This window comes from Talpa europaea (assembly GCF_964194135.1).
Source record: "Talpa europaea genome assembly, chromosome: 14".
Classification (NCBI taxonomy): Eukaryota; Metazoa; Chordata; class Mammalia; order Eulipotyphla; family Talpidae; genus Talpa; species Talpa europaea.
In genome coordinates, this window is record NC_140082.1 from 66013956 (window position 1) to 66041023 (window position 27068).

The 27068-nt window shown below is 45.1% G+C and overlaps 1 protein-coding gene across 1 annotated transcript in view; it reads right to left on the bottom strand.

Moving 5' to 3' along the window:
• Positions 1-5431: 5431 nt before the first annotated feature.
• The window catches only part of SDCCAG8 (SHH signaling and ciliogenesis regulator SDCCAG8), a gene marked incomplete at its 3' end in the record, with an annotated part of 219519 nt that continues 197882 nt past the window's right edge, over positions 5432-27068 (bottom strand). The window contains exons 11-12 of the mRNA XM_084254497.1: positions 15249-15375; positions 5432-5461 (exon numbers count right to left, since the gene is read on the bottom strand). Of these exons, the coding sequence (XP_084110623.1) occupies positions 5432-5461; positions 15249-15375 (157 nt within the window). The remainder of the gene's footprint in view (positions 5462-15248; positions 15376-27068) is intronic.

Consider the following 27068-nt stretch of genomic DNA (forward strand, 5'->3'; position numbering starts at 1 on the left):
GTCTCTTTCATTCTGCTACTTCACTGTCATCTTAGATTTATTACTGAAAATGATCCCTGGACATCACAGCAGTCCTAGCTCTTACAAATAGCAGGAGCACCTTCAGACATCCCAGACCAGTCAAAGGTCTTCACCCCTGGCCATCTTTCACCCACAAGAGAACACACATATACACAAATACACTTGACTTTTTTGTTTTTGCATGAAATTGTATCTCAGTCTAAGGTCTCATGCTGTTGCTGCTACTGTCTTACAATTATAGCAACTTTAAGAGGTAATTTTACAATCTTTGGAAGTCATGAGCCTGCCCTGTTCATTTGTGCACCTATTGTCATCTTTTGATCTTTAGTTTTTCTTTTTCCCTAACAGTGAAGGCTAAATGGGAAACACTGATTCTAGGTACACTTTTTAACTTTCTAGAAGATAAATCAAAAACTAATTAGACTAAGAAGATTTAGTTTAATATTCAGAACAAGCAATTGTGGGAGGGTGGTGATGTGCATATGCAAAATGTCAGTGAAGTTTATCAGATCGATGCACAAAGTAGGTGTAAGTTGCTAAGATCTGGCTGGAATTCATTAGGGAACATTCCAGAGAAGGACTGAACAACCGTCAAGATATAGAGGGGTTTAAATTCCTGTTGGATACTTCAGGGGAAGCCCCGTATTTACATGGACATCCAGATTTCAAGGCAGTTGTGGGCAACTGCACATTATTCTACCAAGGAGGAGGCGTGTGCACAGCAGAGTCAAGGTCACTTACCGAGTCTTCTGATACAATTTGCACCAGAGAGCATTTTTTCCCCTGTGCTTGGAAACCTTTCCCCTTCTTGATATTTATCACCTCTGATGGCTGAAGAATGTAGACAGGTTTAATGGTCCTGCTTTTCACCAAAATGTGTGCACCAAGGTAAACAGGTGTTTGCCTTCGTTTTAATTTTTTACTTTCATTTTACGTGAATTAGCTTTTTCTCAGCTGTTAAAACTTTGAATGTCCTTTTATGATTTTGTTTATATTGCAGTAGTATTTATTTTTTAGTGATAAGAATTGTATGTCATGTTAGCAAATGCAGCTCCAACTTACATAAAATAGACTTACTGCAGTTTATTTGACCCATGTGCAAGGAATGTACATGCTAATAAGAATCATGCACTTTTTCTCCTGTGTGAAAAGTTTTTGATGAGGCTCTGAAATTGTACTTACTTGTTAGAATTTGGCTTTGGAAGAAGAGATGCTAATGCATCGTTTAACCCCTTGGTGCTAAAAATTAGAAAATCCCCAACTATCCATGCCAAGGGGTTAATGCAACAAGTGGATGTTGATGTTTGCTCATTTGAGAATTGAAATATTTGACCACCTGGCAACATAAGGTAGAGAAGAAAACTGAGACCTGAGTGATGATAAAAAATGATCTTTACTTGACAAAATGAACCCATCTTGAGTATTTATGAAGTAGGCAGTAAAAGATAAGAACCTGGTGTGTTTATTCTGATCATGGTACATTTATCACTGAATTAAGCCATCAGGGAAAAAACAAAACATAAAAAGAACACCTCCAACTTTTCTTTTTCTGTATATACTCATGTCCCCAAATTCCAACATTTCTCACTTAAAGGGGACATGTATGCAAACCTCATCTTTCTCCTTCATTAATGATCTTCAGATTAAACCCTTTGGTGCTAGGAGCTGACATTTTCCAAAGCAGCCTATGAAGTCCAAGGAACTGGGGGCCCTTCTTGCAGCTAGCAGGAGGCCATCCCGCTCCTTGGAGTGATCATGGAAATGTATTTTAGTTAAACTATCTGACAGCTCCCAAATGGAAGACTACAGCATGATGTAGTATTATGATTGCATTGTATGAAAGAGCAAGTGACTTTCTAAGTAGGATGAATCATATTCATATGCAGATGTCTTAGCCTCTTGATCTGGAAGTGTTGATTATAGATCTGAAACCACTGCTGGCGGTGGGGGGAACCACTGGAACTGCAGGGGGGTTAAAGGGCATTTTACTAAGGCAGCTAAGACATATTCAGACATAGATTTTATCCTAAGTTTTCATTATTTCTACCTAAGTGAAATTCATCCTTAGTATCAAATAGGAAGTTACAGTAAATGGTAATTCATTCTTATGCATCTAGCTTAACCTTTTTTTTTTTTCACTTGAAATTATGTTGACTGCTTCACTTTGACAAGAAAGTAGACTAGAAGGTATGTCCTGTAAGTTGTCTTGCATCCATTATATAAAAAAGAAGCAGGTGAGAGAAAGAGAAGGAAACTGAGACTGGCTGATGTCCAGAGTTTGTCCTTTTAGAGGGAAAGTGTGACAACATACACTAAGCATACTGAAAGCCTTTGTTTTTTCTCTCAGATCTTAAAGTGATTTCCATAACCTTGGCCAAGGACACTTCCTAAAGATTAATGACAGCATTGACAGTGCCCCAGGCTGGCCACTCCTTACAGCTGGCTCTCAGTCCCCAGCCCATGCCCTGGGGTCCAGGGCTCAGTCACTTCTCCCTCTCCTTTCTGTTAGCATCACACAAGGTGTTTTCTTGTCTTCAACTTTGAGAACCCCTTCCTTTCACTCCCAGATCAATCCATTGGTCTGGAGAATAATAGAAACAGAAATGTGTGTAAGAGATTGCTAAAACTTCCCTTGTTTCTGCCTATGGGGGTAGTTTTCGATTCTGGCAGGTGGAAAACCTGAAATCATTCTATCAGAATACAGTTTAGACGTTGCGGACTCCATCCTGTTCTTTCGTGAAGTTTGCCCTCTTGTCATAATGCAGCCATCTTGAAGGAAACTGGCCATTTCTGCATGGAATTCTGGCAGGGTTGTGCACAGCTTACACTAATTACATAGCATTATTCCAGTATTTTTTTCCATTTCCCATATCTGATTTCTGGCTTCGTAAAGCTGACTGTTCTTGCAGGGGCCACTTGCTTCTCCTAGAGTACTCAAGTGAGGGCCTTCCTTCCTAACTGCAGGGTCTCTATATTACACCTCAGTGTCCACACTTTGCTGCTACTGTTTGTACTGTCTACAGTAGAATCTCCTTATCTTGCTCCTTGTAGTGCATTACAGGCAAGCATGAAATGTAAAGTATTTATTTAAATAAAAAGAAAACCTCTAAATTGGTAATTGAATTACCTCCCTGTAGCTTTATAGTTTGTGACATTTCTTGACCTTGCTAGTTCTTCATTAGATCTGCACAAGATCTAGTCATCTGGTTAAGGATTTTAAGCAGACGCAACTATGAACCCAAGAACTGTATTACTATTACTGTTGGTCATACTAAAACTGTTTATTTCCTTAAGTATATGACCCACAAGGATGTGAAATAACTAAAAGAAACTGTTTTTGTACACTGTACATCCTTAGTATTTTTACACGTATATGATAGGGATGCACATTATTTTCCTTCGTACAGACAGCTTAAATAAAGCACTATGTCAATCTGCTACTTCTCTGTTTATTGTTGTTGGATGTGGTTCTATAGTCTCAGAAAATTAAATATTATTCTTTTCTGGAAAAAAAAAAGATTTGTAATAGCTCCACCTGGTATTAACCTACCCTGTATAAAATGTGATAGAAAAATATGTAAATTTCTTATATCTCCAAACACACACGGGATATTTTATTACTTTCAGTAAATGGCAACAGTGCAGTTGTCCAAACTTGGATGAAGGGCTACTTCCCAAGGGGATCCTGATTTCTTGGCACTGGGTTTAGAACAGATCTACTGTGAAGCTAGGGATAAAATAGAGCTCCTTAGAGATTTGTTTAAGACCCTAATAATCTTCACTCCAAATGGTTTGGACCCAGATTTCTTGAGGAGTGTAGCTCATCAGTAATGTCTTCCTGATAATGTGTTGCTCTGTACACTTCCTTTCTTAGAGTATATTTTTGAAACTTCATGGTAAATGAACAAACTTAGACATGGGTAATAGATGGGTAGGGTGGTTGGACTACAATCTGATTTACCTAGAATCATTTTGGATGGGGCCTTTTTCTGATTTTACCTCATAAACCTACTATTGTAGAAACTTGGCTTTGCTCCTATGGCTAAGCCAGATAGAGGAATGGCTTTGGGACCAAAGTTAGTCACGTATGTATGTGTCAGTCACATAGCCAAATTGAGGGCATTCTTACATTTGCTCTTTTCTCAAAACCACTGGGGTTGACAGATCCAGGAGGCTAAAATAAAGTGACCTCTATAATTCTTTAAAGGTGCTATTTTTAGAATATTATATAATTTATTTACTGTATTCCTAAAACAGAATTAGGGACAATTAACATTTTCTGTGACAGCCTTTACGTCTAGCACATTTGATGAAATCAGAAACATCTGAAATCTGAAAAGAAGTTCTGCTTTCAGGCATGAGCTTTCCATGCTCGAGAAACTCGATGGTCTTTTCATGCGTGTCATCCCGCCACCTCCAAAGCCTAAGCCACTTCCATTCTGAGAGGCCATGATGATGCTGATGCTGATGCTGGTGATGATGATGATGATGATGATGATGATGATGATGATGATAGCTCGCTGGCCAGGGAGAACATTCTAAGGTCAGGGACTTGTCCCAACTGCAGCCTTGCCTATAGTGTTTCACTGTCATCCTCAAAGACGACACATTTTCAATGCCCATTTTTATTACTTTAAAGCACTTGAGGGCTTAACTGTGTATAGTAAAATACTATTTTAAACTAAAATAATGATCTGTGTACAGATATTTGATAGAACTGTTAAGTAAATTTTGTAATTTCACTAAGTACATTTCTAGACTCCTCAAATGCGGCTTATTGAAGAAACCTGACACCACCGAGCCAAAGATGCTTTTTTGTTTGTTTTTGTTGTTAACAGAGTGGAAAGGATAATGCTTATAGTGCTTCCTGGTAGCTCCTGTTTGTGCACAAAGTAGCAGGATGATAAATAATGGAGTGTTACTGGATGTTGATTAAAAGCAAGTAAAGCTGAAGGATGATCTGTAGATCACAGAGAGAAAGAAACATGAATGGCAGGAAAAAAGTCTGGTCCTTAAATACCCTTTGGCCTAGTTAAAATATGTGCCTTTTTGGTGTGTTTGGTTCATCACTACAAGGTAAAAAGGAAATATTATAACTCAAGTCTTTAAACGGTTGGTTTATTGAAACTCATATTTGTAACATAGCATACAAATGAGCAGATTTAAGTTCATAACTTCAAACCATTTCTGAGAACATACGCCAGGAGGTCGCCTCATCTAGTATCAGACTTCAGTGCTGGCCTGTCCATGCGCAGGGAGCACTCAGCAAACGTGGTGATGACAGCGCAGCTCGCTACAGCCCCATGTGGTGTCCACAGGGAAGGTCTCGGTGCATTGTGGCATATAACGTACAAATCAGATGAATGTAAATATCTCTTTGTAAATCATTTATTTCACTGTTTCATCCAGGTCAGCAATCAGATTGTGGCATGCTGGGTAACTGGAAAAAAATGATAATAAAAATAAGTTTAAATAGATCATGTTCTTCTATGTGATTTGTCTTCTTCCTGGTTTAGTTTTACCTCTCAAGTTTTTGGAGAAAATTCCCTTGCAAAAAAAAAAAAAAAAAAAAACAGTAGAAATTGTATATAACCAATTGTATGAAAGTTTGAGTCTTGACCTGACCACAGCTCAAAGGCCTTGCTGAATAAGAATATAGGGTGACCGCTTTTGTTTTATTGCTTTAAATCTGAAAACAACCGCATTTCAGACATTTATGTGTGTGCCTGTTGAATAAGGGCCATCTGATTACAGGTCATGGCCAGAGAGACATCTGTCCCCCTGTCCAAAAAAGGAGACCCTGATTTATATCAATCTGTTTCCTAAAAATTGCTCAGACATCACACCAAGTAAAGCTAGCACAAAAACAGGATATAGGCCAAGTGTTCCTAAGAAATTCCCAGTGAAATGATACTAACCGAAACCTCCACATTTTGCTACCATTTATTTAGGGCATTTTCACATGGAAACCGCCTCCCACTTGCCGAAAGAGGGAATTAGATGTGTGTGGTCTCCTAGTTTTACAAAGGTATAAATGTTCCAAGCCTAGTTTATGAGAATTGAGTTGGGGGAGTCACAAGTTAGAAACAACCAAATCGACTTTTCAAATTAAACAATGTCATCAAGTGGTGGCGGAAGCTACTGGAAATAGTTAGCATCCCACGAAACCTATTACACAACATGTGGGAAAATGAATAAGACACCATCTTTGCTTTCTAGGAGTGGAAAGTTCCTAAAATGAGACTAGATAGAGAACTAAGATGGTATCTTCCAAATCTCATTTTTTATATCTATCAGCAGGTAAGTGGGTTGTGTTGCAGAGATACAGACCACTCTGTTCTGTCTTTAGCGGGGAATCATCTTCAAGGCAGACAGGTGGGCCTTTGTACTCCCCAGGACCGAATTCCTGAGCTAGAATCAGAGGGAGGGTTCCTATCAACTCAGTTTCAGCCAAATGTACTCGTTGAGGGTTACCAAGATCAGAACTCCCAAAAAAAGGAAATGTCTAGAAATCAGTCTGTTGGTTTTTCGTTTTTGCTTTTGTTTTTAACAAGAAAGGTAATGTTACATTTCAAGTACATTTCCCAGTGTGTATGAGACATTGATCATGACTCGCAATGAATGAGCCTGAGTAGAATGGTTGCGACACAGAGTAATTCTAATTATGGGTGGGCCCCTTCACACTGAGCCCAGGTAGGGCCACAGCAGCAGGCCTCGTGCGACCTGAGTGACCTTGTGGTAGAGTATGCACAGCCCTGTAGGAGGGGGAAGTGGGTGGGCCCTTCTGGAATGGGCCTTGGGGTGTCCATTGTGCCTCTGCAGGAAGAGCCCCATTCTGACCGTGGGCACACGCACAGGCTGCCGCCGCTCAGGTCTACCCATCCAACCCTATCCAGTCTCCACCTAGAACTGATGGCTCTTCCCGTTTTGACTGCATGGGCCCAGGGCGGTCCTGCCTGAGGACAGGCTTGCAGAACCCTCCCGCTCCATGGACAGGGAGCTACCCCAAGACCTGAGTGCTCTGGACACTGGACGATTTTCTAACTTTAGAGATTCAAGGTTGTCTTTCCATAGATGGATAAGCAGGACCCACAACAAACATTTTAAGTGAAAGACTTAACTGAATTTCAGGTAGAAGACACACACAGCCATACCATGATTAATACAGAAAAGCGGTAAAGACCTGAACTAGAAGAACGGACTGCGTGATTTGTTTTTTAAACCAGCTCCAGGAAATGGGCATTTCTCATGAGTCTGCAGAGCCTATAGGCTCCAGGGCCATCGAGTCATTTATCATCATTCCATCCCTTCCCAGCTGGCACTCAGGCTGCTCCGCTGACACGCGTGGCCTCCAGCTCCACGGGCCGCTCAGGAGCAACACAGATGGGAGAGCCTCGACGTGAACAAAGGAGTCATCCGAATTTCTCTTCCTGTAGCAACTCAGCTATCACTCTCTCCTCAGCTGTCCTCACCTTTACATTGCACGACTCACGTGCGCTGCGCGGTGCGCCCGTGCCCCCACGTGCCCTGCTCCTGGTAAGCGCTGGGTACATATTTGATTGACATTCTGTCTGTGGTCTGCTCAATGCAGCGTTCAGTCTTACCCTCAATTGGCTGAATCTTTAATTAACCTTTCTCAATGTGTCCCCCTGTCCGATAGCATGTCCAGAGAGAAACTGCGCAAATCGGGCTTGTCTGCCATCGCTTCTTAGGGATACTCGCCACGCTTGTTTCCAGCGAGCTGGCGCCATCATCCAAGCACAGGGCACAGGAGAGACGCGGGCGCGTGTGCCAGTGCGCATCCGCCAGTTTGAACCGCGGCTTGAGCCCTTGGCCAGCATCTTCTCATCCTCCCGTCCTTCGGCTTGTCCCCAAGGCCCCTTGCCGGGGGTCCTCCCAGGTGGTGTGGCCACATCTGCAGTCGCCTGTGGCTGCCTCCAAAGACAGGAGGGCCCACGGGGTGCCTGGCAGCTGCTCTGCTGAAATGCTGTCCAGAGAGGATATAAATGCTCCCCATCTGCAAGCCTACTGTTGCTAGCCCATTTTCTTTGTTCTCTTTTTAAATCCTAACAGAACCTTCTCTCCACAAACCCTGACTTTTGTGTCTAATTTATTTCTGAAGTGTGATTTTAAATTCAGAGTTAAAAAAAAAAAATGAGTTTCTGAATTGTTCCCCAGGCAACCACTCTGTGGGGTCCAACTGAGACTTTGCTTTTGCTTTGTTCCCAAGTCTGCAGCCTGGGGATATCATACTCCGCTGGGCCCCTGCTCACAGGGGTGCTCCCCGCCACAGTAGGGCCTCTTTCCATTTGCTCCTCCTCCCTCTCCCCTTCTCTAAGCAGCCCTTCCAAATGGAACACACCCTCCTCATGCTCTCTGTCCTGATCACACCCACATTTTCTGTCTGTGTGACCACATCAAAAGATGGTCCTGTGCCTTGGGCTTCTAGCAAGAAAGCGTCCATTTCTTAAGTAGAAAGTTAAATGCCCCACATCCATCTGGGGCATTTCAAAATTTCCCTCAGTTGACAGAGCTCCAGGGAATCCACCAGTCCCTGCCCTCGTGTGGCGCACCACTCCCCTGCCGTGTCTGGGGAGGAAGGGCACCATTCTGTAGTTTTCCTGGACAGGGTCTGGCTCAGACTGCTGCCCTGGCAAGCGGAGCCTCCTGACCCGTCAGGATGCACACCCACTGCCTTCCGCCCACTGTGTGGCCCACGGAACAAGTGTCTATCTCTAAGTTCATTTCCCTGCCCGTGTACTTCCAGATCTATTGACTTCATTTCTCTGCATCTTATTTTTCTATGTGTACAAAAAAGGTTTTCAATGATTGGTCTGAGTCGCCCTTTCCAACCTAACGTGATGTTAGTGCCAGCCCAGCTGGCTCCATGGTCATCTCTGCTGGGCTCTGGGTAAGGCAGGAGCTTCCTTTTAAAGGGAAGCTGGGGGCTGGGGAAGGGGCTGTTTTGATTTGTTTTCAAGCCAGAAACTTAGTGTTACAGAAGCTAAAAGTAGCCCACGTAGTTACAAAGCTGAGATTTGAAGCTGGGCAGTTTGACTTCAGAGACGAGGACCTTTAACATTGTCCAGCCAGCTGAGTGAAAGAGCACTTAAGCAACCAAGTTCGATATTTGTCAAAGTAAGTGGAGGTCAGATTTGAAAGTCCACCTGCAGTAAAGACACCAAGTGAACTATGGGTGATCACCAGTTTGTTCCAGAGGAAGTTGCCCTCACCAAGCCTCTGCAGAACTTTGTGGAACTATGGCCGTCAGATAGGAACGATGACCTCTTAGCAGGCAACCCTTCTCCACAGGCCACAGCCATGCAGTCCGCCCCCTCCCTCTGCCCTCCCCAGGACAAGTAACTGCACCTCTAGCTGAGTTGCCTCAGACCCTGCCGGATGGGCAGGGCCTTTCTTGGAATCTGGCTGTTGGCAGCTGCAATGCGGAGCAGAGTTCATGGCCAGGTCACCACAGACCCAGCGATTTATACTCTCCAGCTAAACGCCTGTTGGGTCTCTACAGTGAAAACTCTAGGGCAATCTGAGTTCAAAGCGCATTTCTCCATAGACCAGTCTGACTTTGAGATCTGACTTTTTGCCTCTGTGCAGAAAAAGAAAAGAAAGAAAAAGAACTGTAGAAGTCGAAAGAATGAAAAGGTAGAGAGCAGGAAAAGCTTCCTTGCAGAAACAAAGTGGGGAATATGATTCCTTGGCTTTCTGGAAAACAGCATCTCAAGCAGGGCTTGAGACTTGTGACCTTGGGGAGACAGAAGCCCAGTGCACAGGGGTGCAGGGAGGAAGCTGGAGGCCACGCTGGCCCCAGGCTCTGGCAGCTGTGGGGCCTCCTGAGCACAAACCCAAGGGCGCCTTCTCCAGCTCCTGGGAGCCTGAGTTCGTGATCTCCCAGCTGTCTCCAACCCCAGAAGTCACAAGAGCTTCCTCTGCACATGGGCAGGTGTCTGTGTTTTACATGAACCATGTTTCCATGGTAAATAGATTTTAAGAATTCCCAAAGGACAGACAGTGTCACCAACAGCAGAGAGTGGAGCCTCTGGCTGCCTCATGTTTGAAAGCGTTAAAAATAAAGACAACACTGACATTTGGGGTTGTAATGTGACGGAATTACAGTCTTTTAAAGTCAAGAACCACTTATCTACACTACATGTAATATTCAGTGTTTTGTTCACTTGTCTAATTGGATTAAAATATTTAGCTCCCTTTAAAATCTTGATTGTGAATTTATATCGCAAAATGTAATGTCTGACTCGGGAAGTATAAGTGGAGCAAATGTATCTGAAGCAATATAAAATTCAATTTATTTTTCTTCCATGAGTCTTATTCTGAAATTATTCACTCTTGGACAAAGTGAACTGTTAAGGGAAGAGCAGGTTTGGCTTAAATGAAGCTTTCTGTGCTTTCCAATATTAATTATGCACAGGGCCTCTAGTTAAAAACACAAAGTTAAACGACGCTATTTGGGTGGCTTGGGGGAGCTTCTCAGAGGGCCAGAAGACCCTTATGTCTGAAATGCAGCACTGGGGTCTTATGTCATCCTTTAAAAACACTCAGGCAGCAGGGAGTTAATGACATTTTAGCTGCATATGTTCAAGTTTATTTAAAAAAATATGCAAGTCACTTTGGTTGACAGTGTCTTGTACACAGTTTTGAAAGAATCAGGGCAAACTTTAACAGAGTCAGTTTTTATTTGAAAAATATTTTCTGGGAATGTATCAGTGTTTATTTTTGAGACTGACAATTCGGGTGAAAATCAGGATAAAAACAAAAAAACAACAATTTGGTTGAAATCAAATTGTTTGTTTTCATCTATTTAGAATTCTTTCCAAAAAATCTTGGTTGAGGAGGAGGCATTTTAATTTATTTTATTCAGTGTATTTGCTGTTCTATTCAAGCACCATCTGTTTTGCAGGTAGCTGTCTTCACGGAACAACTGGGCAGAACCCCTGGGGCTCGGGGAAGGACATCATATACCACACAAGCATCTCCAGGTCCCAGCTGGGCAACTTGTGTGGCTCCTGCAGGTGCCCCCTCCTCAGCTGACCCCCACTCTCCTGTGCTGGTCTCCCTAGAGCTACTTTGGCAAAGCTTCTCTTCCTGGATCGCTTCCGGTCACTAACAGGCCTTTCCTCCCCTTATCATCTTTTTTGTCTTTGTTTCTTGGGTTTGTTTTCAGCTCTCTTCCATGAGGCCCTTGGCGTAATGAGATAATGTCCATGATTCTGAATCACATATGGCTGCTGGACCCGTGCACAAGTTCAAATCAAATTAAAAGTAAATTTTCTGCCAAGAATGCTCAAAAGTCATAGGGCCAATTGATTAACCACTGATAAATCAGTCTCAGACATGGTTTTCAAAACTGTAAAAGTGATTCATCTAAAGGGACTAAGAAGGACTATCCCCCCGAAACTGAAGACTGAGGATGAAACCGGGCTGTTGGGCTGGTGGCAATCAGAAAATAGAAATCAGCTGAAACCCTATTCACCCCCCCAAAATATATATAAACAAAGGAATCCCAGGTCTAAAGATCCTCTAGGTTAACCCATCTTCTCCCTTGCCAGCTCTCAGATGCCATTTCTCTAAGAAAAGACTAATTTCCTCGCCAGCTGGTGCTACCTTTCCTGGCCAGGGGTTAGCGCCCACGGCACTGGGCCTCAGCCCCCGACCCTGCTCCTGTCGGTCCTCACCTCGACTCCTCTGGGACCCAAGTGGCTAACAGGAGACACCATCCCCACGCAGCTCCCGGGGTCTCGGTCCTGCCTGGCCATGGCCCGCCTCTGGAGAAGCGGGAGAGCAGCACAGCCCTCCACCAGCAGACACCGGGGAGGACGGAGTGGAGGGAAACCGTGTTTGCAGCAAATTGGCACACTTTCATGTCTCCATTTCTCCGTAAGTTCTAGCACAGCCATTTTGCGAGGTTTTAAAAGCCATTTTCTTGTTTTATTATTTCCTCCAGAATAGGCAGAAGGTTAATAAAGCCATTTTTTTAGTCATTTGTAAACTCAGAGCAAGTCTAACAAAAAGCCATGAGCTTCGTGCTAAGTTTCCCGAGCCTCGCCCACCGGGTCAGCCCGCAGGCCCACCCGGCTCTCGCCAGCCTGGCTCAGGGCACAACAGTATCCTTGCAGGGGAAGATGGAAATTCTCACAGCCAGAAATGTCACTGCGGCATCATTAAGACTGTGACCAGGGCCTCCCCAGTGGCGCAGCGGTTGAGCACTGGGTTGCGAAGTTACCCGAGGCCTCTGCAGCGCTGGTTCGATCCCCAGCTGCTCCCCGGCCACTGGAGGAGGGTCCCACATGGTGCGCAGACCTCTCCTGCCGCCCGCTGCTCCCCTCAGCAGTGTACTTCGGTCCCTCTGCCTGCTCTGCTCCCCGCTCTGGCTCTGGTGAATTATCTCACCCTCCCGCGCTTCTGACTGTACCCAGTGCATGTATAAACAAACAAACAAACATAAATAAATAAATAAAACATGCCTCTAAAAAAAAATAGTATTTAAAAAAAAAAAAAGACTGTGACCAGCTCCCTCTGCCAGACATGTTGTTGTACACATTTCAGAATTTAAGCAGAAATGATTGAGAATAATCAAGTCTTCTTGTTTGCTGTCAAAGGCCACAGGCCACCCCCAGCCCCGCTGTCTGCTTCAGGACGCCAGGCTGGGTACACAGGTGGAATCCAAGGAATGTGACTCCGTTTAAGATCAGCTGCCCAGGCTAGAAAATACTCATTCTCCTTTGGGTGCCTGGAGATTTTGAGAGTTTGATATGCAAAATTAAGTTATTATGCTTAATTCAGATGGGCTGAGAAAAGGGATATCTTTAGCTAAACCATCCCTGCAGCATAGATGAAACAGAGGACTCTCCAGGAAAACAGTGAGTGTGGCTGATCACTCCAGAACCTTCAGAATGCAGTGTCCCCAAAGTAGCCCCAGGGCAAATAGTAAGCGGTGGCCTTAACTGCAAGAGCTCACTGGAAGCTAAACTCACAATTCAAGTTTATCCCATAGCCACAGGACACTGGCCGCCTCTTTCTAGCGGCAACGCCACACCAGGGAGGAAAGAACAGGTCTTCAGTTTGGGACCCTCAGACAGATCCAAAATAGGATCCCTGCATCCTCTTTGAATACTGGTATTTGCTTCTAAAAGCCAAAATTCCCTCCACCAAATTTCTTTTGTCATGTTCTTATTAAAATAACTCCAAATGTAATATCTGCATCTGAAGGATCCCTTTAGAGATGAGCCAGATGGGCCAGTATCAGCTAGCACAGGATGGTCAAACTGTTTCTGTTGCTTCAGGCAAGGGAAAAAAGACTTGTTAGTTTTTCTGAGGTTTGTTTTTGTTTTTTTTTGGGGGGGGTTGTTTTAAATGCATTTCATGAAAATTTTGCAATCCATTTGGCAATTATCAGGTTTTTAAAACCCTGGAAGACGTTTCTAAGCATCAACGGTCCATGTTAAGATCTGAGTGTGCTGTGAGGTAGACAGATGGTGAGTTCAAAGGCGAAACCCACATAATAACGATTGGGGCCAGAGTGGAGGGGAAACTGCCACGTGCTTGGAACTTCAAGAGGAGAGACGAAGAGACAAATAATGTGGGTAGTATGGTCCCGGCACTGCTGACTCCATGGGCCTCTTCCTTCCCTGTATTTCTTCCTGGACTCTCTCAAGTTTGGGGAGGAGAGAAAAAGAAAATCCCAAACATTTCTTTGACCTACTGTGCAAGAGACCCCGCTGGAGCATCTCACGGGCACTCCCGTACACGCCCACTGTTCCTCCGAGTCAGGCTGGGATGGTGCCCATCGTGCAGATGTACATGTTGAGGCTTAGAACGGACCTCACTGACCTGCCAGGGCCTCCGGAGTCATTCTCTGTTCTTTCTGCTGCCAAAGACGTCAAAGGTTCTCAGAATTTAGTGTCACCCAGAATTGACCCATTTGCGAAAATGCAGATTCCTGGGCCCTGCCCCAGAGCAGCTCCCTGTGTGTGTGTGTGAGGAGAGGTCTTGGAATCCACGCTCCTTTAATTTGTCTCTTTACAAGCATCCCGGACCCTGTGGTGTGTGTGTGTTGTGTGACTCGAGAGGACACGACCCCTTCCCTGTGTGCATCTTGGGAGGCCCTGTGGGGACACAGCACAGGCGAGTGGCCCTCTGGCCTTCCCTCCCCGACTGGCACCCTGGGGGTTTGTTTCACTTACTGTTTGAGGCGGGCTGAGGGAAAAATCACTCAGAGGGAACGGGTTCCTGATATTCCCTCAGCGAATGGTTAATTTGCAAGGTGAGGGACCACTTCTCATCATTTTCACTTTCGAATGAATTTTTTCCATTAACAATTCCAAGCACATAGTGCGTGACATCTCCAGGGACTTGCGGGGCACCTGGGTGTCATCCTAATTATTAAAGGTAAGGCCACAGTCAGCCTATTGGCCACCTCATTCTAGCAAGTTGCTTGATGGGCAAAAAGCACAACCTCTCTGACAGGAGCAGGAGCAAATCAGAAAAAGCACATTTCATTCCATTTCCCAGACTGGACACTTTCTGTTCTCCAATTATGCCTGCTGGCCGCTCCAGATCTAGCCCTGAACCCGGAAAGCCTGGCTATGGAGTCAGAGTTAGGTTCCATTTGCATTGCCCTGCTTGCTAGCTGTATACTTTGTTTAAGCTTTAGTTTCCAGCTGAAAAATGGAAACAATAAGCTCAATCTTGCTGGCTTGTTCAAGGGTAAAAAGAATTGATGCAGTACCGTGCTTAACTCCCCCCGCCCTCTGCGCACTCTCTGCTGAAATAGCATCGCAATTATCTCTCAACTCAGTTAGGAGGACACTCCTTTCACATTCCATTTAAAATGACTTCCCTATGGAAGCACCTCTTTCCTCAACCAATTCAAGCCGTACACACCCTCCGGGAGCGGTTCAAAGAGGACCTTCCAGTAGACCCCCTGACCAGTGCAGTCCGCCACACTGCTGTCCCCTCCACATTGGTGCCTGCGTGGTGCAACTTAGCACTCCATGTGGCCTGTTGATTCACAGGCCCGTTCTCCCACAGGAGTTTAGATCCGTGACTTTCACTTCCCCACTGTGCCTGGGGTTTTTGCCAAGTAAGATGCAGCTCTGGAAACAGGCCGGTGAAACCCACCATATACAGCCCCCAGGGTGTTCTCTGCAGGCTGAGCCAGTCTCAAGGACTCACACCCCACCCTGGCTGTGGCACAGTACCTGGGATCTCAGACGTCCCACCTCTTCTGTCAAGCTCTGTCTCTCCAGCAGGAGCTGGTCCTGCTTGCTGAGGAGCTGTGCCAGCTGCCGGGCTGTGGCCTGACTGTGCTCGTCCAGCTGCTTTAGCCTAGAGAGAAATCCACCACACAATTAGAGCTGGGTCCTGAGGGTTGGCAGCTGTAGGCTGTAGCGAGCAGGGGGGACGAAGCCATCATCAGCCCTTTGCACAGTGTATTCGAGGGAAGCTCCTGACAGTGAGCTGGAAGCCTAGGAGGGCACAAAGGTGAGGCATCCACAAGCACTGGGCCCATGGAAGGCATGTGCTAAGTTGAATGGATTGCATCAAATTTGAAATGGAGTCGGAAGACTTCTTAACGAGCTGTCAATTAGAAAACATAAGTAAGAGAAAAACTGAAACTTTAAACTCACAGAGGTCAAAGATGAAGGGCCTAAATGCCCCCATTGTTCATCTGGAAACAGCCCGGCAGGCTGGAGCAGACGGCTGGCCCTGGCTGGGGAAGTGGGCGAGGGATGATGGAAACACTGAACTAAGGGTTTTCCATTATTAATCACTCAGTCAATCACGAGCTCCGGCATCGGCATCGCTGACCAGATGTCTTTAAAGATCCTAAATTTATCATTCTGCTGATGGGCTCTCCTCTCCAGACTTGCTAATTCACTCAAACCATTATCCTCATTTGTCCACAGACAGCTCCCTACAGCCAGTGGCACACTCACTGTGGAAATGTGGGCTTTGGATTAAATTTAGAGTTGAACAACAATCCAGAACTGTTCTGGAAAGAGGCTTGATGTCTCATGCACCTTCCTCACAGTCCTCACCAACCAACAGCACCAGTAGTGAAACTAACAGGTATTCAACAACAACAACAACAACAATAAAAAGGATTTTATAAGCCAAGATGCATTTCAAACTCCAAGCTGCATGTCCAATACTAAGTCAGAGACCTCTCGGACTCTGTTCTGCAGACACTGGCCTCAGGCTGCCCTCAGTTCCTACTCACTGGAGCCATGTTTCTTGTGGGCTTTGGGCACAACTAAGCTGCTACTAGGAAAGAGATTTGGGATTAACAGTGGGGCAGATTCTTTTTTTTTTTTAATTTTTTAAGGTTTATTTAATTTTGCTTACAAGAGCTGGGGTGCAGATAAGAGATGAGGTGGGTGAGAGGATTCACCAGAGACAGAGTGGGGAGCAGAACAGAACAGATGTACTGAAATACACTGCTGAGGGGAGCAATAGGCGAGACAGGACAAGTCTGCTGCGTTATCTCCCTGGCCAGGGAGCGAACTCCTGCTATGGTGGTTGCCGATAGCCTCATAGCACTGCGTCTTAACCCCTTGCGCCACCAGGAGGCCCCTGGGCAGATTCATTGACTCAAAATGATGAAGCATCTAGAGACTGGTAAAACTGCATTTTAGGAAGCCCGACAATATTTGAGCAGTTTGAGGTGGCACAACCACCACCGCCTCTGCCCTTCTCAACCTGGGCTGGATTTCAAGGGCAACTTTGTTCAAGCTGCCCCAAAAGGCATCGTGCAGTCCTTGTCCTCAGTGACTCAGAACACTCTGTGGGCTACCGATTTTCAATCATACCCAGTTTTCTGCTGTTCTTTGTCCCCTGTGTCACATAAGGGTACGAGGGGAGAAGGGGAGGAAACAGTAGGCCCAACACCGGAGTGGAGGAAGCACTGGGCACACTCCCACAGGCCACACAGACCTCCAAACTGGACCAAGCCCACAGGCGCAGGCCCCGCCACCGGCTCCATCTTTCTACTGGTTTGGAGAAAGTGTAAGGACCAAGGGCACGACTTAGCTCTTTCTTCCTGTGTCTGTAGCTGTTAAGGGCTGCTGCCAAGGATCAGGATGGGGCTGAGCTGGACACCAAGGATCTTTTCTTTTCTCCAATGTGAGTCTTTTCCTGCTTCTGTACCATATTAATGATATAGCCTTGTTTCTTTTGCCCCACTACCCTTCCCCTGATCTTAGGGGAAAACTGCATTTCCTCCGGTGAAGCCATAGCTTGTAAGAAGTTTGGAGAGTCCAATCTGTCCCCACAGTCACCCATCACACTGTCACATGGGGACATTTTTTCTGAGAACAGAGACTCAAAACCCCAAGACTCACCCCAAGACTGGCAGACCAAACAGCAGCTTCCTTGCACAGTCTCCAGGGCGCGGAGCAGCTGGGATGGCGAGGATGCCCCGGCCTACAGAGAGCCTCCCTCACCAGCAGGCTGGGACCAGGAAAGGCCAGGGGCCTTTTGGTGACTGCTGACAAAGACAGGCAGCGTGCTCACTGGAGCACCTGCTCTGCTGTCCACACTGGAGTGGTCTGAAAATTCAGAGCTGGTAACCTTTTTCCTTGAGAGACAGGCAATTGTAATGCTTTGATATTTAAATCAGCATTAAATCTAATGCTTTGATATTTAAATCAGTGGAAAGCATCATCATTAGCAGTTGAAGTTTCATCCTCCAAACAAATCCAGGCAGCAGAGAGAGCCTCTAGCTGCCGAGGCGGTAGCCCGCTGGCTTCAGCTTGCTGGGAACCAGTGGGACAGAAGCAAGGGGCAGATGACATCGGGGCGGCTTAAAGCAAGATGTCACCAGAAATGGTGGTTCTTCTCGTGGTTCCTGCCACGAGCTTCATGGGGTAGGATAATGTTCCTGTGAACTGATGGGCTCAGTCTGTGTTTTGGGCTCCTGAAAAGAGGCGGACGCCTGGTCCAGAACCCCGGGCAGAGTCAAAGCCAGCTCTCGAGGCATGAAAAGCCAGTGAGGGACGGGGCCCAGGCCTTCCTAGAGCCTCCTCCTACGGAGCTCTCAGAACCTGGATGAGGCTGTTGGTGGCGTTTTACAAACCGTGGGCCTCAGGTCCCTGCAGCAGTTATTAGGGAGCACCCAGGCCCCATCCAGGTCAACTGAACCAAGTCCCGCATGCAAGCACGGCCTCCAGCAGGGCGGCAGGGGCGCCGGCAGGGAGACTCTGCCTTCCCGCCCAAGGGGAGGCCCGCTCGGTTCACAGCTAAGGGTGGATTCACTCTGACTCTCAACTTGAACCATCCTGAACATTCCGAGCAGTCTCTCTCGAGTGTTTTTCTCTCTGTAAACAACATATTCCCTCCTTTTTCAAAGACAGCCCTATTCTGTCACTCCACATGAGGAATGATGTCAATCACAACCTCTGAAAAGGTAAAAACAGTAGCAACAAGCCCAAACCCGTATCTGTTACGAGAAACAAAAACCCGATTTTAGATAAAAGGAACTATGGCAGCTCTTCCAAGGCCTATTTCAAATATTGGGGAAACAGATTTTTTTCCATAATAAGTTAATTTGGGAACAGCCTTCCATAAACCCCAGGACAGACCAGCCCACACGCTGGCTGTTCATGGATGTTCCATCACCATCAGTTAGATGGTTTCTTGGGGTGTCCTGCTGACGCATGCGATGTCTTTTTTTCCCCCGCAGTGGAAGAAAAGACATTCTGTTGTCCTTCCAAGTCCATGTCTTCAGCCACCACTGACAACCACTAACGGGAACACCTGTGCTACCCCTTCATGCCGATTAGTTAAATAAAAGCTCCCTACAATCATGTGAGGTGGGGACAGCATTAGCCTCTTATTCACAGGGAAGAAAACTGAAGCGAAGACATCCGATTGCCTTGCATGAAGACACATGAGAAGCAAGTGAATCCCAGCAGCGCCGGCTGTTCTGAGCCAGTGTTAAGTGGGTTGAAACGGGGAGTCATTTCAGCGAAGCAGATAACCGCTGGTAAGCACTTCCCAGGGGTAAAGTACAGAGACAGACACTGGGGGACATCAAGAATTACAAATGGTCCTGCCTTCAGAAGGTCCACAGCCAGTTAAAGAGAAAGCAGCTTGGACATAAAATGGTGCCACATTGAGACAGGGCAAAGGTGTGAAACTGATCCGCAGTGTAGTCCGTGCAAAGTGCAAGAAGACTCGTGCCCACTTAGGAACTGGGTCTCCATCCCACCCGCATCTGTTGAGAGCTTGCTAGGTGCCAGGTGCTGTGCTAAGGGCTTATCACTTAATTAACTTTGTGGTGCTCATGACAATCCCATGAGGCAGGAATTATTAACCCCACTTTAAAGATAACAAAACTAAGACGCTGACAGGATAAGTAACTAGGCCAAAGTCACTTTGCTGGCAAGTCGGGGTGTGATAAGTGGGTGCCAGTCTGGCAGGGACCAGGTCTGGGCCTTGCCACATGGGAGGGGGAGCTACGAGGGTGGTATCTGGAAGCGAAGCAGTGTGGTGGGCTCAAATGGAAGCTGCGGGCTCACAGGGAGTTAACACGGACCCAGTGAACTTTGTAGCCAAACCAACAAACATGCATATCACCCTTCCAGGAGTGGCAGTGCCATTTACCAAGAAGGAGAGGATGGGAGGAGAGATGGCCCTGGGGTAGCAGTTCTGGGGACAGGGTAATGTTCCTGTGGGACCCCCATCTACCCACTGAGCAGTTAAGTGGCGTAAGGTCTAGGCAGGCTCTGGTTGGATCTTCAGCTGAATGGGCCAAACCTGCTGAATGGAAGCCACCAACATGGGGCAAGATTCACCCAGGGAAGCCTGGCAGGGATTTTCAGCTGTTGCTGTTTGTTTAAAATATAGCTTTCCCGGGGCCTCCCCGGTGGCGCAGTGGGTTGAGTGCAGCGCTGTGAAGCTGTCTGCAGCCTCTGCAGCGCAGGTTCAATTCCTGGCCGGCCAGGGAGATTCCCACATGGCGCGGCAGACCTCTCCTGTCTTGCCCGCTGCTTCCCTCAGCAGTGTATTTCGTCAGTCTGCCTGTTCTGCTCCCGCTCTGTCTCTGGTGAATCTTCTCACCCTCCCACGCCTCTGGCCTGTACCCCAGTTCTTGTATAAATAAATAAAAATCTTTTTTTTTTAAAAAAGTATATATATACATAGCTATCCTAGGTGCCCGCAACCTACTGGCCAAACTGGCCTCTATTGCAAGACCTGGGAGAGGGCCTTGGGAAACAGCCACATTTAAAGGCTGACGGAGGTCAGGAAGCCATCAGGACGCTGTGATGGATAGCCGGAAAGTAAGAGAACCAGGAGCTCGAGGAAAGCCTGTGCTTTGCAGGAGGAGTGGGCAACACATCTGAAATGCTGCCAATGGTGCAATATGACGGGCTGTGCCTGGCAAGTCGGCTTGCTCTTTAGTTTAGTAGGGAGGTGTGGCTGAAGTCTGATTACAGGGACAGCAGGGACAGGCTGCTCTAGAGAGGGGCCTACTCAAGCACAGTGGCAAAGGGATTCAGAGGACAGGACAGACTTGAGCCAAGGGGCAGGAGGCCCTGGAGGAGGGTGGCACTCCTCCAGGCAAAGGGAGCCGGGCTTCCAAAGATAGCATGGTACTGTTGGCAGAAGTCTGAGAAGAAGGTGCTCCCCTGTCCTTTCAGAACACAGTGGGGTCAGGTGGTCCATGAGGAAGGGCACTGCCAGGACACCCACCTCCCAGACGGGGCTCACTATCTTGATTCTGGGCACAGAGTCATTTCCTCAAGAGTCTGCTCGTACACAATCAAGGCTCTTGGGCAGAGCTGGGGCATCTTTGGGGAAAAAGAGCCGCAGCGCCCAAGCCAGGATACACGTTCACCTGTGCAAAAGCTCACCAGGAACGACAGGCATGTGGGGGCGGCAGTCACCATGGGAACAAGCAAGCCCAGGTTTCTAAAGCTCGAGACACACATAAAATTAACAGGAGCTGATATGTTGCACAGGCAGATCTCTATTGGTCCAACAGCGACCCTCTCTACCACACCCAGCAGGCATGATCAGAACCAACATTTCTTTTTAAATATGCAAGACTTCAAGATAAGATGGAGCAAGTGGTGAAATACAAAACAACTTTGTAGAGCTGAGTGGGCTGGGGAAAATATCTTATGCAAAACAGAAGCCGTGCAAGCTGCCAGCTCCGGTCCTGTGCTTCAGACATTCATTTGCTATGAATACTGTGAAAGCAAGCGAATACATATATTCAAATTTTTTTATGTTGTATGTGATACATACAAAATATATGCAGCTTATAAATGTTATGAGGTATAATAATGAAAAGAACACTCTTGAACTTGGTACCAGTACCACAGGGATATTCCTCTGTATTTTCTCCAGGCCAGTGCCCTCCTTATCCCATGAATACATGTTTTCTAATTGGAGGTTTTAGTTTCACACAATTCCACTGGGAGCATCTTACTGAGTATTGTGGGGGGTGGGGAGTGGGGGGGATTGTTTGGGTGGTGGTTAAAATGTCTTTTGTCCTGAAATGTTTTCAGAGGAGAGGCCCTTCCTCTGGTGACTCCGGCTAAAGTTTTTCCTTCCCGGTCTTAGATGAATGCCCTCAAAACGCTCAGATCCAAAATTTCCCTGGAAGAGCTGGCCTCCACATGGAAATAAACATTTGTCAACCAATGGGTTATAAAATCCGCACTCGGTTCTCTATTTCCCCCATTTGAGCCTTCTTATATGTACTGGCATTTACAAGCCACTAAATATTATACGTATTTTACATTCATTAAGTAATTTAATTCTCACAATAGTACCTGGTGCTAAGTGTTATTTTCACCTACATTTTGTGCATGAGAAAAACAAGGCCCAGAGAATTAGTCCTTTGCCCGCACAACCAGAAGAAGTAAAGTCGGGATTTCAGAGCTGCCCGGGGCTGCAAGCCTGCCTCATGCTCGTCTTTGCTTCTGTGGCACAACTTCCTCCTGTTCTCTCACTCCCCGACCACTTTGGTCTGCCTCTCAGGCCTTGCTTCTTCTTTAGACCTTCAAACGCTGGCATGCCAGGACTGGGTTCCCTCCTCTTACTTTAAACCCTCACCCTGGGGGATCTTTTATTTAGACTGAAGGCTCCTAGTATGAATGGGTAGAGGCTGAGGCACCTCCAAACTTGATTTCTGCCTTAGGCCCCTTCCCTGTGACAGTCATCCAGCTGGACCCACCCAGCGCTTCATGTTCACTACCTGCAGCACCGGCCTCCTCTGCCAGTGCCCTTCCCTCTGTGTGCCTCTTGCATGTGTGGGGACACCCTTGATCAACCATCTCAAGTCACTCTTGCCTCTATCTCCTCCTTCAGCCTCCATATCATTCCACTTCACTGCCAGTTCTGTAGCTCAGCACCCCCAAAACTGCTAAACCTCTGGGCAGCCCATTCCATCCCATCCATTCATCCATCTTTCCTCCCTAAGGCAAACTATCGTTCTTCCTCACCCAAATGCCTGCCATCATCTCCTGGGACTGTGGCTTCTCTTTGGCCCCCTCAGATACATATTCCCCACAACAGCTAGACCAGAACAAGCTCTCTGAAACAAAACTCCAGTTGTGGCTGTTTGATGGCTGTAGCTCTAAGCATAAAGACAAACTCCTTTGCCATAGTGACAAGGCCCTTTTCTATGTGACTCTTGCCACAACCTACCCCACCCTCTGCCATGGTATATCCCAGCCACATTTCTGGGATATCCCACATTTCTCTGAATCACCCTGTAGAAATGTCCCATTGCCTCCTGCCATCACAGTCATGCTTGACCCTCTGCCAAGCACGCCTTCTGGCCTAGTCCTGAAGTCTGAATCTTCTGGTTCTTCAGACTCAATCTGACTGCCCCATTCTTACAAAGTTCTTCCAGACCATTCCTGTGTGTCCATGTGACCATGCATATTTCTACCAGTTTCCATCCACCTTTCCCATAATCATTGGGAAATGATTACATACACAAAATGTAGCTCTGTCTCTCACTGGACCATGAACTTTCTAAACATAGGAATAGTTTCTTGTTTGGCTCTCTACTTCTGGCACTTAGCAATGTGCCTGAGATTTAAACTGTACTGGATAAATTCATCAGAATGGGTAAATCATTTATGAAAGAACACTTTATAGAAATAGAAGAACTGTAATTTCATCTGCCGTGTAACTATGATAATTAACAAGTATTAATATGTAATAACTTTGCTCCTGAATGAACATAACATACAAATTACATAATATTCAGTACGATATTGGACTTTACCATTTAGTCAAAAGAATCCTAGAGTACATGGAATGCTAGACTGGAAAGGAGATGCAGGCTCTCAATCTGACCACAAACTACTTATACTGGGTGAGGGACCACCAGTATAGGTTTTAACAGCTTTCTGGGTAGTTCTAATGACTTCTCAAGTTTCACAATATTATGCTATAATTCAAAATATTGATCACACATACAAAATGAGCTCTTCTGGAGAATAATTTCTTTAGTGGTTCCAATTCTAATTACTAAAACAGCCAACTCTCTAAATGAAAGCTATAAGTTTTGGTGTAACTTTTAAGAATTAAGAAAATCATGGGGTCACTTTGAATCTCAGTTCCCTCACGTGGAATGGGAAGATAAGCCAAAGTCTGAAACTTTAAACTACAGGTCAAATCCAGCTAAATCCACAGACTGTTTCTGTACCATCTGCAAGTTGAGCTAAGCAAAATCAGTCAGAAGGAGAAAGACACACCAGATGACTTCACTTACATGTGGAATACTGAGAAACAAAACCAAGGAATAGACAAAACAAACCAAACGGAATCCTAGAAATCTGACTGTAGCATTGAGGCTACCAGGTGGAGAGTGATGAGGGTGGGGTGGGAAGGGGCCCAGTGGTCTGTAGAAGAGGCCTACGGGTGCCTTGGTGGTGGGTGTGGTATGGTAAGATATGCCTGAAGAAGTGTGAACCTATACCTCATAATTATGGACAGTATTGTATGCCAATGTTATTGCAATTTAAATAAGAATGGTTGCTATATTCTGAAATGATTGATTTTTGAAAAAACATTAAAAATAGTATTTTGTGACATGAAATTTATATGAAATTAAAATTCCACTGCCCCTAAATAAACTGATTGCACACAGTCATGCTCTCATTCACATGATGCCTGTGACTGCTTCTGCACTATTCCAGCAGACCTGGGTTGCTGTAAGAAAGACCTATAGTCACAGAGTCTGAAATAGTTAATAATACTTAACCCTTTAGAGAAAACATTTGTTAGTCTGTGTTTTAGAATATGATTAAGTTCTCTTCTAGCTCCAAACTTCTACAATGATATGACTTTACAGAATTTTAGTATGTTCCTGTCTTCAAATACTGGGAATACCTAGTCATAACAATATACCTAGGTTGCTCAAGACGATGTTTTGAAGAGCTAATTATCCTAATTAAGCTCTAAATAATTAATTTTGGTGAGTAATTCCTATTGGTTTAAAGTTGTACATGTTGTTCTGATACTTTAAAATTGCTGCATTTTACATAATTCCATCTCATTGATGTGGTCATACAGAATAAGCCATGTGCATAGGAATCTGGAACATATTTTAACCAGTTATTCTCACTTAGAAAATTAAGTCAGTTTCAAAGGCTGGTTTGTCCTTTAAATTTCCTTTGCTCAAATTCACCCTATTCAACAATGATTTCAACAAAGTAATTCATTCTAAGGATCACACAATTCTGGGGAGCATTTATGCTTTCAATAAAAAGAACTTATATTCCTGTACTTCCCCTTTAATTTTTCATTCTCTCAAATTCCCAGTCTTGTCTGCCTGCAGAGGTAGAATTGGAGCTGCAGAGGTGCAGTGATGATGTTTTTTTGGGGAAAAACCCTATTCTTCAAAAGAATCTGGTAGTGTTAAAGCTGAAGGGCCATTCAGTGCAGTCGATTATGGTGAACTTGATCCCAGGTGACTTAACCATGAATGATTCCACACCCAGTGCTCTTGAAAGACATGCTTTCAATTCTATAATTAAAAAAAAAAAGAAAAAGAAAAAGAAAAAGAAAAGATTTAAGGGAAAGGCCCACAGAAAGGGAACACACTGGGCAACTCACTGGGAAACAGCTGACTCAGATTCATTTTCTGAGACCTGGGGGTGAGGAGGGAAGAGAAAACCCCTAGACTAATGCCTTTCCAATTGGAGTTCCTCAGTGAAGAGAAGCAGTTATTTTTGTTGTTGTTGTTCTTTTTTTTTAACTTCCATTCTAACACAGACTGATGGTTTTGCAAAGGGCAGTAAAAATGCTGTCACAGGGCCTCCCCTGGTGGAGCAGTGTTTGAGCGCTGGGCTGCGAAGCAGCCCGCAGCCTCTGCAGCCCCAGTTCGATCCCCGGCCGCTGGCAAGGGTCCCACATGGCGAGCAGACCTCTCCTGCCATGCCCGCTTGCTCCCCTCAGCAGTGTTCTTCCTCATTCTGCCTGTTCTGTTCCCCGCTCTGGCTCTGGTGAATTCTCTCACCCTCCCGCACTTCTGACTGTACCCAGTGCTTGTATTAAAAAAAAAAAAAAAAAAAAAAAAAAATTCTGTCACACCATCTAATTGTAGTAAAAGTTTCTAAGCTCTCCATTTCTGTTGCTACCTTGTCATTGACCAGTGGGAGGACTCTGGTCTGGAAACCACACTTGAACAGAACTGACCTAACACACAGACTGGTGCTGGCCTGGCCTGAAGGATGCAGAAATGGGAGGCCAGAAGTTCCCAAGACCAACTCAGGTAGTTCGTGACTGGAGACTCCCCCATGCTAGGGCACTCTCAGTGAACTTGGGCTCTCCAGGGCAGTGCAGCTGCCTCCAGCAACCCTTTGAGCCTCTGACAATGTCATCCAGGTGATCTCAAGAAGCTACTGCTTAAAATAGAACATCCATTGAAAACTGCTCCAAAAAATTAGAAATATAGCACATTGATAAATAATTTATCTTACCTATTAAATTACAATTTTGTCAAGGTGAAGGTGAAAAGACCAGTTTTACTCAGGAACACCAGCTGCATCACTCCCTGTCTCTAAAAGTGTAAGTGCTATCTGACCCAGGCTGAATTTGTGATGCCCTTGGAGAGCTGGGCATAAATATAGGATCTCGGCACCATAGGACAGCAAGGACAGGAGTTGACATGTCCAGAATCCTAGACTGAAGAATCTAGGAAATGATTTGCCTTGAGTCTAATTGGCACATTTTAACCAGAGTGACTTTGAATTTTAATATTGCTTTGTATTTTACTTGAGGGCACTGAATATTTTCATTGCAAAATCTAAATCCTTAATAATAGCTATTTTATTATTTCTTGATTAATAATCTGTACATAAACATATACACATCCTTAAATTTTCTTTGGCATTACTTCTTATTCCCTCTTCCCCAAAAGAGAATGTCATTTTAATTCTGTGATGTGTTGATGAAACAATGCATATACACAAGGATATGAGCATGACATTCATAACTTCCATGTGATGGAATTTTCTGCAGACATAACTAAAACAATAAATTATGGAGAAGTCAAAACAAAACAAAACAAAACAAAGTCATGGAGTGCACATCCCCACTATGCAAAGAAAAGCAGGACTGAAGGATCAAAAGTGCTGAAAATCAAAATCTTTGCAGAGTAGAATCCAGGCCACATCTGGTTTAACGTCACAGATAAGTGCTTGCAGCAGCCCGAAACTGCCCCTCAGCCCACGTCTCATCTCAACTTCAATTTAAACATTCCTCTTGTAGAAAGCTATATATTTGAAAATAATTTCAAAGTTTTAAAAAGTTGAAAGAATAGTACAAAGAATACCTACACAGTCTTCTTTGCCCAAATTCACGTATTGTTCTTTTGGTCATTTGATTTCTTGATTATTTCTTATATATATGTGTGTGTGTGTGTATACATATATATATAATTATATACATATATAAAATTTACAACACAAAATATACATATTTATAACATGTGAATGTATATTTACAACATATTATATATATGTATTTACAGCTTCAATAAAGAGGACTTA